Here is a 12526-nt window from a genome sequence, read left to right on the forward strand (position 1 = left end):
GCACAGCAGTGTATGTGTTTGTGTGTGTGGGCATTTTACGGAGCCACTCATAACTACGACCTTTCCAGGGGCCCGGCTGAGGTAATCGACAAGTGTTGCTTTCCAACAGGAAACCCATTCCCCTGGCTGCCCCGACATTCCCATTGCTTTGTAGCTGAAATAAGCTGTTCTCCTGTAAAGAGCAACCACCCTCACGGCGTTGACCACATGTCTATCAAAACACAGCAATGCAGTGTCGCTGAGGGTTATAGTGTACATGTATTGAGGTTTTTAAAATGGGCTTTATTTATGTAGATAACACATTCTTGAAAGGTCTTCTTCTGAATTCGTATAGGCTGCTGTACCAATATTGTACATGTCCTGCCGTCAGTGGAATTGATCTAGATACAGATCTGTTAAACATCAGCATTTTTGTGGTACTGGGAATTTACTCACAGATTACACAAAGATTATCAGATTACCGTACCCCCTATCCTCACTATTAGGGGGATGAAAAAAATTTGACCCTGTATCAGTTGATAGGGGTCAACTTCTACAGTTATACCTCCTCCTGCATTCCCACAGAATTCCCACAGTGGTTTGTTTACCTCCCAGTGTGGCCGACAGCAGAAAGTGAGTCCCATACTTCCTGATCAGGTTGTCAGTGATAAGCTGGGTGGTGGGTCGCCGACCCAGTAGACGGATGTTACGGATGAACTCTGGCGTCAGGGGCAACGGCGACTCCAGGAAATCTCTCCTCTCCACAGCCAGGTTGTTCACCTTCCACCTCCCAAACTCCCTGGAAAAGAGACGACAGGGAGGATAAGACACCATTGAAGTTGCTGTTCGGTAAATAAGACTCACTAATTACATGATGGTATTAATGATTTTCTGTCAGTCTGTCCTGTCTGTCTGGCAGAAGGGTAGGGGAGAGGTGAATCTACAGGGGCAGCCATCAACCACATTGCCTCGCCTCACTGCATCATTAGCTTTAAGTTCTGACAGAGAGATGGGGGGGAGAGAGAGAAAGGAGAGAGCAAAAGAGAGCGAGAGAGAGAGAATAGAGAGATATTCCAAAGCAGGTACCATTTGGAAGATGAATGTAGCTGGGGAGGAGACTGCTCTCAAAGCGAGCAGCTGACAGGTGCTCTCCTTAATAACCACATCATGACAGAAATGTGTAGTGACAGTGAAACCCATAGACATCGGCCCATCTCTAACACTCAATACAACTCATAATGAGGGAAGAAAGAAAAGTGGCGCAAAGGAAATGCTGGAGGCGGCTGTAAAGTTCTGAAAGCCGGCCGAACAAAATATTCCTCGTGAAATATTGGTCTGTAGATGTGACATCCTCCCCTGTTTACATTGACAAACATTACTAAATTATTTTGAATGCAACCTTAAAGATGGGAACTTTGTATGCCGTTACACCTTGACAGACTTTGTTTGCGTTAATCTGCTGTGTTTAAATAGTCATAGTATCTAGTATTTTAATTGGCTCTGACAGGTTCAGATTATATTTCTGTGAGTCAGGTTGAAATGAACATGGGCTGTGTCAGGTAGCTGGAGGCTACAGTAGAAGCTATGTCATGTAGGAAAGCATAGGCCTTATTGCCAGTTGTTTTTCCTCTTCTGTCCACCCCTCTGTCTTGAATTGCTATACTTCAATGTATTTCTCTCTCCTCCTCCACCACAGAAACACAAAATACAAACAGACACCCTCCCTAACTACTCTCACAGGTACGGGTTAGCACTAAATGATGCACTGCGGTGTGAAGTGGAGGCTTGTCTGCTATAATCAGAATAGGTTGGCCATCCTGGGCTGTAGGTGATGGATGGAGGGAGGATGGCCTTTTGATGGAAGATATATCACATTAAAGCGAGAGTAATGAGGGAAAGCATCACACCCAGATGTTTGATGGATTCAATCACGGTAAAAACCCTGAGTGCAACCTGCTTCTTTCTATACAGTCTTATGGGGCAATGTGGAATTATGTCAAAGAATTTCAAGCTGCTTTTGTATAGTCAGTAATGTAGCAATACATTTACTTTGTATAATATACATTTGCATGTGTCCATTTATGGAAAAGCTTTCTGAAATACATACATGAATCATACAGTGTAATAAATATACAGTATGCACACTCATATACTTCTAATTTTAGACATGGCCCTTGAGTAATTTGTCAGTCAGTTACACCAAGCATAACCATTAATCCTGACCTCTTTTCACTCCATACATATACATTCCTCTTCAACTGGGATACTATCGTATTCTATTGTAGAGCTGAACTCGCCAGTTCAAAGGTATCGCACGTAAGAAGCAAGAGAGGAACAAGAGAGGGGAGAGAGAGAGGAGTGAGAAAAGGGAGCGAAGGAACAGGTATGGAAAGTGTAGCCTCAAATCCCCTCTGTCGCTCGTTTCTGCAGTTATCGTTGACTGTGATAAGCTGGGCTTGTCTTAAACCCCCCATAGGCCTAATGGCATGTCCACCGGGAAGTGAGATGAAATGGATTTCACCATGGTGCAGTTTTCGGCGTTCTGCCGTCTTTCCTTATACTAGACCATGCAGTTATTATTTATATCTTTCTCTCATCACTGTACTGTACGTAGCTACCTTGGTTTCATTTGCGATACCGTTAATTCATTTTCACATCTCATTGTTGGACTATTTCTGGGAGTGGAGATTATGAGAGTTGAGATTTCTGAGAACTGGGATACTGTATCTTGGCCTGCATACTGCATCTACCTTGGTTTTCATTTCAAAGCAACACATATGCACTGAGCCTCCTCACTAACACCCTTAGACAAAAAGGTGCTATCTAGAACCTAAAATGGTTCTTCAACTGTCCCCATAGGAGAACCCTTTGAATAACCCTTTTTGGTTCCAGGTATAACACTTTTGGGTTCCATGAAGAACCCTTTCCACAGAGGGTTCTACCTGAAACCAAAAAGGGTTCTCCTATGGGCACAGCCAAAGAACCCTTTTGGAAACCCCTTTTTGTAAGAGTGTATGTGTATGAAATCAAAAACCAAGGTATTTTTCAGGTTTCCAAAAGACAGTTGAAAATTTGACGCATTGCAGCCTTAACTAAATATGTCATTCACTCTGTGACCTTCTCTATGATATTTGGCGCCAACACACCCACTTATGTTATTCAAATGCAATATGTCCAAAACACAAGAGATACACACGCATAGCCTACGGTTGCCTACACCCTGGTGTCTATGGCAACTGTCACTTGGCAATGGATGCCTAGGACAGGTGGTGCAGCGGAACCCCGTCTCTACTCATGTTGACTGAGGGAAACACTGTTTCACTCGCTAAATCACTGAGTGATTCCCCAAACAGGAAAACAGCCTTCATTTACCTGTTATAGGACTCATTAAATGTATTTCAAATTCAATCAGGAGAAGATGGTGTGATTTCATTACTGCAGCGTAGAAACACGACGCCGCTGTAACTAGAAGTACCCAGTTGTGGTAATTCATCTTCTCTCTGTCAGTGAGGATTATGAGAATTTAGCAGAGATCCAAAACTCTGCAGGAGCAGAACTGGGCAGGAAAATAATAGTGTCACTTTCCATCTCCTCAAGTCTCTTTTGCTGTGAAATTATGTGTTATGGGCCAGGGAATAGATTGTCAGATATGAGAGGTCATTTGAAAACCAACAAACGGTGTGGTGGACTGTTTGGCTATGCTGCAATCGCTGGGAATTGGCAACAGAATGGACATATTGGATGTATGCTTGTCAGCATGCCACATAACTTATATTAACAGAGACAGAGGCAATTAGTACCACCTGCATGCACTTTAATACAAAATGGCCACCAAAATAATCCACAATAAAACCAAAAGTTGACTGGCAAAGTCGGCAAAGCAATGTCTACACGGCAGGGGTAGTCTAGTCAAGTACTATTTGAGAAGGTCCGGTCACACAAAATCGCCTAGGTGGCAATGGTCCGAATGGATATTGTCACTTATAGGCATAGTAACAAACCCCCACCTCGCATCCCATGCGATCCCAAACTGTTCACACTCCTTTTTTTGGCAGAGAGGAAATGTTGCACTTTTAATGCTCATTTCATGTAATTCAACAGATTTTGCTGTAGAATTACAGGAAAACCCCCCCGTTAAACATGGGCTGGTTGTAATTTAACGTGCCTCAGACACAACCTTCAGGCTGACAGTAGCCTCTCAGGGGACTGTCTGATAACGCAGAGTAATAAGTATTAAGAGCCTACTAATCACTTGGCCACATGATAAGACTATTAATCTTACCACCCATGAAGCTCAGGCCACAGAGCTAGTTTGGGCCGCACTAGCCAGAGGAGAAATATATTTTAAAAACTTCAACGCATGAAGCCGATCACCATAGCCCATAAAACACCGAACACAAATCCATAGATTTCAATAACCTTCCAAGCCATGATGAATGGTATTTATGGCGTAATTGTCACTAATTCGATATAACAAGCCAATTTATGAAATTGTGTTTAGCGTGACAAATCATCAGTTATTTCCCCTACACTAAAGTAATCAACATGTTTTACCTGATCAGATTTCAGAATATGCATATGGGCCCTTGCTTGTAATAACCTTGATCCACTTTTTTTTTTTTTTTTTTTTTTTTTTACATTATTTTTTAAATCACCCACAATAGCTATATTATGTAGGTGTCTAGGTGCATAGATAAAAAAAAATGTATTTACATAGATAAAAAAACATTTTCACAATAGCTACATAAGTAGGTGCCATTTTGTCATTCTAGTTTACTTGCTAGAGAAATGAAAGTTCTTCACTCCTCTCCAAGGGCCTTTATTGAACTGAAGGAACTGCAACGAAGTCAAATGAGGTGAAGTGAATAATGTTTCCACTAGATCATTATAAAAGGGGTGAGGTGAGGTTTTCCACATAAGTGTTCAAGGCCTTCCTTCCAGTGGTATTTACTTCACATCTTTAAACCCCACGAGACTAAACATACTTAAGTGGATAAAACATGAATCTGGCTTTGATGCATTTCAGAATATGCATATGGCCCTTGTGGTCCACTATGTCCATCTATGCCCTCCCCCGCCCACCCTTAGGCAAATCAGATCACACCTCCAATCTGCTCCTCCCTTCCTGTAGGCAGAAACTCAAACAGGAAGAACCCATGGTAAGGACTGTTCAACGCTGGTCTGACAAATCAGAATCCATGCTTCAAGATTGTTTTCATTGCGCGGACTGGGATATGTTTCGGGTTGCCTCTGGGAATAACATTGATGTATACACTGACACAGTGACTAAATTCATCATGAAGTGCATAGGAGATGTTGTTCCCACTGTGACGATTAAAACCTATCTAAACCAAAAACCGTGGATAGATGCCAGCATTCGTGGAAAAATGAAAGCGCAAACCACGGCAAGGTGACTGGGAATATGCTTGAGTACAAACAGTCCAATTATGCACTTCATAAGGCAAGCAAACAGGCAAAACATCAGTACAGAGAAAGTGTCTCAATTCAATGGCTCAGACACAAGATGTATGTGGCAGGGACTCCAGACAATCACGGATTATAAAGGGAAAACCAGCCATGCCGCGGACACAGAAGTCTTGCTCCCAGACAAGAGAAACACCTTTTCTTTGCCCGCGTCGAGGAAAACACTGCTCCCGTTGAATGTGAGCTGTCGTTCTCCGTAGTCGACGTGAGAGACATTTAAGCGTGTTAACGCTCGCAAGGCTGCCGGCCCAGACGGGATCCCTAGCCGAATCCTCAGAGCATGCACAGACCACCAGCTGGCTGGAATGTTTAAGGACATATTCCATTTCCCCCTATCTCAGTATTTTGCCCCCACTTACTTCAAGATGTCCACCATTGTTCCTGTACCCAAACAAAAAAGCGTAGGTAACTGAACTAAATTACTATTGCCCCGTAGCACTCACTTCTGTCATCACGAAGGGCTTTGAGAGGCTAGTGAGGGATCATATCACCGAAACTTTACCCGACACACTATACCCATTGTAATTTGCATACTGCCCCAAAAGATCCATGGATGACGCAATTGCCATCGCACTGCCCCAACCCTTCTGGACAAGACGATATGTAAGAATGCATTTCATTGACTACAGCTCAGCCTTCAACCAAAGTACCCTCCAAGCTCATCACTAAGCTCGGGCCCTGGGTCTGAACGCTGCCCTGTGCAACTGGGTCCCGGACTTCCTGATGGGCCGCTCCCAAGTTGTGAAGGTTGACAACGACACCTCCACTACGCTGATCCTCAACATAGGTGCCCCACAAACAGTGTGGTGAAAAAGGCGCAACAGCACATTTTCAACTTCAGGAGGTTGAAGAAATTCGGCTTGGTAGGGCAACTGCACCGTCCGCAACCGCAGCGCTCTCCAGAGGGTGGTGCGGTCTGCCCAACGCATCACACGGGGCACACTGCCTGCCCTCCAGGACATCTACAGCACCCGTTATCACAGGAAGGCCAAGAAGATCATCAAGGACCTGAGCCACGCCCTGTTAACCCTGCTACCAACCAGAAGGCGAGGTCGGTACAGGTGCATCAAAGCTGGGGCCGAGAGACTGAAAAACAGCTTCTATCGCAAGCCTATCAGACTGTAAAATAGTCAATACTAGCCAGCCTCCACCCAATACCCCACTCTGAACTTTAGTCATTGTCACTAGCTGGCTACTACCCGGTTACTCTACAATGCACCTTAGAGTCTTCTGCCCTATAGTCAAGGAACACTGGTCTCTGATAATGTTTACAGACTGTTTTACCCACTTCATATCTACAGTACATTCGTAAAGTATTCAGACCTCTTCCCCTTTTCCACATTTTGTTACGTTACAGCCTTATTCTAAAATGGATTAAATTTAAAAAATATTCATCAAACCACACACAATACCAGATTATGACAAAGTGAAAACATGTTTTGAGAATTTTTGCTAAATAAAAACAGAAATACCTTATTTACCTAAGTAGCCTCTGTTTTCATGGATTATCCTCGAGATGTTTCTACAACTTGATTGGAGTCCACCTGTGGTAAATTAAATTGATTGGACATGATTTGGAAAGGCACACACCTGTCTATATAAGGTCCCACAGTTGACAGTGCATGTCAGAGCAAAAACCAAGCCATGAGGTCGAAGGAATTGTCCGAAGAGCTCCAAGACAGGATTGTGCCGAGGCACAGATCTGGGGAAGGGTACAAAAACACTTCTGCAGCATTGAAGGTCTCCAGAATATGGAAGAAGTTTGGAACAACCAACACTCTTCCTAGAGCTGGGTGCCTGGCCAAACTGAGCAATCGGGGGAGAAGGGCCTTGGTAAATTAGGTGACAAAGAACCCAATGTTCACTCTGACAGAGCTCCAGAGTTCCTCTGTAGAGATGGGAGAACCTTCTAGAAGGTCAACCATCTCTGCAGCACTCCACCAATCAGGCCTTTACGGTAGAATGGCCAGATGGAAGGCACTCCTCAGTAAAAGTTACATGACAGCCCACTTGAAGTTTGCCAAAAGGTACCTAAAGGACTCAAGATTCTCTGGTCTGATGAAACCAAGTTTGAACTATTTGGCCTACATGCAAAGCGTCATGTCTGGAGGAAAGCTGGCACTATCCCTATGGTGAAGTATGGTGGCAACATCATGCTGTGGGGATGTTTTTCAGCGGCAGGGACTGGGACACAAGTAAGGATCGAGGGAAAGATGAACAGAGCAAAGTACAGAGAGATCCTTGATGAAAACCTTGCTCCAGAGTGCTCAGGACCCCAAACTGGGGCAAAGGTTCACCTTCCAACAGGACAATGACCCTAAGCATATAGTCAAGACAACGCAGGAGTGGCTTCGGGAAAAATCTCTGAATGTCCATGAGTGGCCCAGCCAGAGCCGGACTTGAACCCGATCAAACATCTCTGGAGAGACCTGAAAATAGCTGAGCAGCAACGCTCTCCATCCAACCTGACAGAACTTGAGATGATCTGCAGAGAAGAGTGGAAGAAACTCCCCAAATACAGGTGTGCCAAGCTTGTAGCATCATACCCAAGAAGACTCGAGGCTGTCGCTACCAAAAGGTGCTTCAACAAAGTCCTGAGTAAATTGTCTGAATAGTTATGTGAATGTGATATCAGTTTTTTATTTTTAATAAATGTGCAAACATTTCTATAAACTAGTTTCTGCTTTGTCATTATGGGGTATTGTGTGTAGATTGAGGGGGAAAAAACGATTTAATCAATTTTAGAATAAAGCTGTAACTTAACAAAATGTGGATAAATTCAAGGGGTCTGAATCCTTTCTGAATGCACTGTATATACTGCATTCTAGTCAAGACCTATCCTATTTAACTATTGCTGTACATATAGTATTATTCAGATATACTACATATTCTATCCATATACTGTACATAGTGTCTATACATTCTGTACCATAACACACATTTAATTTATATTAAATGTGTCATGGTACAATATTTCTAAATTTCTTAATTCCATTATTTTACTTTTTAGATGTGTTTATTGTGGTGTATTGTTAGATATTGCTGGAGCTAGAAACACAAGCATTTCACTACACCTTCAATAACACCTGCCAAATATGCGACTGATACAATTTGATTTAACTATTGACTCTCCCAACACCTCATCTAGACTACCTGTGGTCTGACTCTCCTGTATATATCTCTGAAGAGAACTCTGCTATGGAGACTCACCCCTTTACCTGTAAACCCCTTACGTATAAACCCTGCTATAAGACTCACCTGTATATCTTGTAGCGGGTGGAGAAGCCCTGTCTGTTCCTCTCGACAAAGTCTGTGTATTCCTGGGAGTGGTGGAAGGGGCCCTTGTCGGACAGCAGCCAGTCCAGGGGCCCCCCAGGGCGGTCGTGGGGCAGGCTGGCCAATGCAGGGGCCCCGGTCAAGAGCCAGAACCAGACCCAGCAGTGCAGGATCAGAAAGCCCCATAGAGCCATCAGAGGTTGAGGGAGGGAGGGAGGGAAAGAGGGAAGGGATCAGCAGTGGAAGGGATTCCCACACGTGAGCTTACACCTCCTCTGGGATGACAGGTGGATCTGCATTCCCTCACCTCCCCCGGATGACCTGGGAGTAAGAGACATCATTGTCACTTGAGAAATGAATGCTCTTATAATCATCAAGCACTTTCATAATTTTAGAGATCCCATACTGACAAGTAACAAAAAAAATCTGATCTCTTTAGCTCTTATGGAGTACGTCACTAGACATCTGTTTTAAGACTAGCCTGCTGTTCCATCTCTAGTCCAAGCCTCCCATCTTCCTCATAAGAGTTGTCAATTTATCCCTGCAGCCGTGACCAAACCAGATGCTTGTTTTTTTTTAAAGTCCCATTACTGTATTCTGATGACAATCTGTCAAGTGAACTCAGCCATGTGACCATGTGTGTGGGAGTGTTTCAGAAATCATTATTCTCAAACAATAGCACAAGACACCAGGGGGTGGGGGGTGGACATGGGAGCAGGTGCAAGGAGATGAGAGAAAGAGCGGTATGGAGAGAGAGAAAGACTGGGAGAACGAGTGAAATATGGAAAAAAAGAGAGCTAGAAAGAGAGGAGAGAGAGAAAAAGAGAGAAGTGTGATAGAAGGTGTGTGCGCGCACGTGTGTGTGACTATAATGAATTGCAGACTGGGTGTTATTCACAGAAAAGTGAATATCCCTAACCGATGCAAACACAGGCTTCATCTGGTTCACAATGTGATCACACCAGATTAAAAAGCTCCCATTTTGCTGCATGACATTTAATTCCTCAGTGCAGACATCTGTGTATGGCAATACATATTGATGAGATGTGTATGTGCATGCCCGTATGCATGTGTGTGTGTGTGTGTGTGTGTGTGTGTGTGTGTGTGTGTGTGTGTGTGTGTGTGTGTTAGGGGCGGGGGGGTTAGATCTGAGTAAGTACACAGCAGGGAGCCAACAATGGAGCGCAGTTCATTTTAGCACAGTGGTGTTCCACCTAGTCAGGGAGTTACGGGAGCTATGAAACACTGCAACCATTGCTATCCTTAGTAATTCCCTTTTAACTTTGTTTTTGTGGCTGTTGTTAGTGTTAAACAGTGAGTTAGCCTTTCAGCTTTTACAACATTCATGCAACAGCAACACTATTTCTGTCAATTGGACCCCCTGCAGCACGTAGGGTTTACATGGCTTTTTGTAAACATTGTGTAAAAGTGACCTTCGCTTGCAGCGAGGGGACTGTCTAACCTGTTAATATTAGAAAAGAGTACAGGGGTCATGTTTAAAGATGCTTTATTTTATCATCCAACAGGCATGGGGCCAAACAAACACTGATGCAGAAAGGAAAACTATTTAGTCTCTCTCTTTCTAGCTGACTTTCTCTCTCACTCATCATCATCATCATCTCTATTCTCTCTACCTGCTCAACGTGAAAATCCAGTATGTAAACATTTATCTGTCCACAGATTCAGACAACACCAGCTCTATAATCACATTAACAGACAACACAGACACAACTAACCACATTATTATCTGTCTGAATCATATCAGGTACACACCATTACAACTTTACAAGGGCATTACTGGATCACATATGTGCTTGCATATGCAAACATAAACATTACATTTTCAAACATGGTTAAAATGCCATCCTTGAGCTGCAATAAATATCATATTTTGGTGTTATTTTTGTATTTTATTAGGACACCCATTTGCTGTTGCGAAAGCAGCAGCTTCTCTTCCTGGGGTCCACACAAAACATGACATAATACACATAAGGGATAAACTGACTTTCTGTACATTACCTTGGAAATAATGGACGATGGCGCAGGATGAGGCAGAGCCGAGTCCCTTTGTGGAGTTCATTTTTCCAAGGTAACACACAGAATGGAGGCATTTATCCCACTTATACCACCATGGCCAAATAAACAATATGAAAGTACACATTTAGCAGTATAAATACTTTTTTACATTAATATTAAAACATTTATAAGCAAATTCATACTTTCTCACCTTTTTGGTTGCTAGAGAACTAATCGTTCATTTGATTAGTTCCATATTTATGGACACGACCCAGTCTTTATGTTCCATTGCCCTGCTCAGTGGCAACGTTCTTATCCATTCCTTGCTGCTAGCTAACCAACTAACTATTGCTACACGGTCACTAATTTTATTTTGTTGCATTTGTATTAGAGGTCGACCGATTCATCGGAATGGCCGATTTAAAGTTTTCATAACAATCATATAACAATCGTAAATCTGTATTTTTGGACACCGGTTTGGCCGATCTTTATTTAACTAGGCAAGCCAGTTAAGAACACATTCTTATTTTCAATGACTGCCTAGGAACGGTGGGTTAACTGCCTCGTTCAATGGCAGATTTTTACCTTGTCAGCTCGGGGGATTCAATCTTGCAACCTTAAAGTTAACTAGTCCAACGCTCTAACCACCTGATTACATTGCACTCCACGAGGAGCCTGCCTGTTACGTGAATGCAGTAGAAGCCAAGGTAAGTTGCTAGCTAGCATTACACTTATCTTATAAAAAAACAATCAATCAATCATAATCACTAGTTAAGTACAAATGCTTGATGATATTACTAGTTTATCTAGCGCGTCATGCGTTGCATATAATCGATGCAGTGCGTATCGTTGCTCCAATGTGTACCTAACCATAAACATCAATGCCTTTCTTAAAATCAATACACAGAAGTATATATTTTTAAACCTGCATATTTAGCTAAAAGAAATCCAGGTTAGCAGGCAATATTAACCAGGTGAAATTGTGTCACTTCTCTTGCGTTCATTGCACGCAGAGTCAGTGTATATGCAACAGTTTGGGCCGTCTAATTTGCCAGAATTTTACGTAATTATGACATAACATTGAAGGTTGTGCAATGTAACACGAATATTTAGCCTTATGGATGCCACCCGTTAGATAAAATACGGAACGGTGATGAAATACAAATGGTATAGAGAGAAATAGTCCTATAAAAACTACACCCTAATAACTACAACCTAAAACTTCTTACCTGGGAATATTGAAGATTCATGTTAAAATAAAATCACCAGCTTTCATATGTTCTCATGTTATGCGCAAGGAACTTAAACGTTAGCTTTCTTACATGGCACATATTGCAATTTTACTTTCTTCTCCAACACTTTGTTTTTGCATTATTTAAACCAAATTGAACATGTTTTTTTATTTATTGGAGGCTAAATAGATTTTATTGATGTATTATATTATGTTAACATATGTGTTCATCCAGTATTGTTGTAATTGTCATTATTACAAATAAATAAAAATCGTCCGATTAATCGGTATCGGGGTTTTTTGGTCCTCCAATAATCGGTATCGGTGTTGAAAAATCATAATCTGTCGACCTCTAGTTTGTATAAGCTGTTTATCCTGCTTATACCACAGTTGCCAAAGAAAACAATACTATAAGCACCAGTGAAAGCTGCTGAGGGGAGGACTGCTCATAATAATGGCTGGGAAGGAGTGAATGGAATGTCATCAAACACATGGAACCAATTTATTTGATACCATTCCAATATTCCACTCCAGCTTTTA

At 42.4% G+C, this 12526-nt stretch overlaps 1 protein-coding gene across 1 annotated transcript in view; it reads right to left on the reverse strand.

Moving 5' to 3' along the window:
- LOC129855426 (BMP/retinoic acid-inducible neural-specific protein 3-like) overlaps positions 1–12526 on the reverse strand; it is a 65797-nt gene that overhangs the window by 19144 nt on the left and 34127 nt on the right. Inside the window, exons 2-3 of the mRNA XM_055923079.1 lie at positions 8722–9060; positions 588–778 (exon numbers count right to left, since the gene is read on the reverse strand). Coding sequence (XP_055779054.1) covers positions 588–778; positions 8722–8933 — 403 coding nt within the window. The 5' untranslated portion in view covers positions 8934–9060. The remainder of the gene's footprint in view (positions 1–587; positions 779–8721; positions 9061–12526) is intronic.

This window comes from Salvelinus fontinalis, chromosome 5 (assembly GCF_029448725.1).
Source record: "Salvelinus fontinalis isolate EN_2023a chromosome 5, ASM2944872v1, whole genome shotgun sequence".
NCBI classification, from domain to species: domain Eukaryota; kingdom Metazoa; phylum Chordata; class Actinopteri; order Salmoniformes; family Salmonidae; genus Salvelinus; species Salvelinus fontinalis.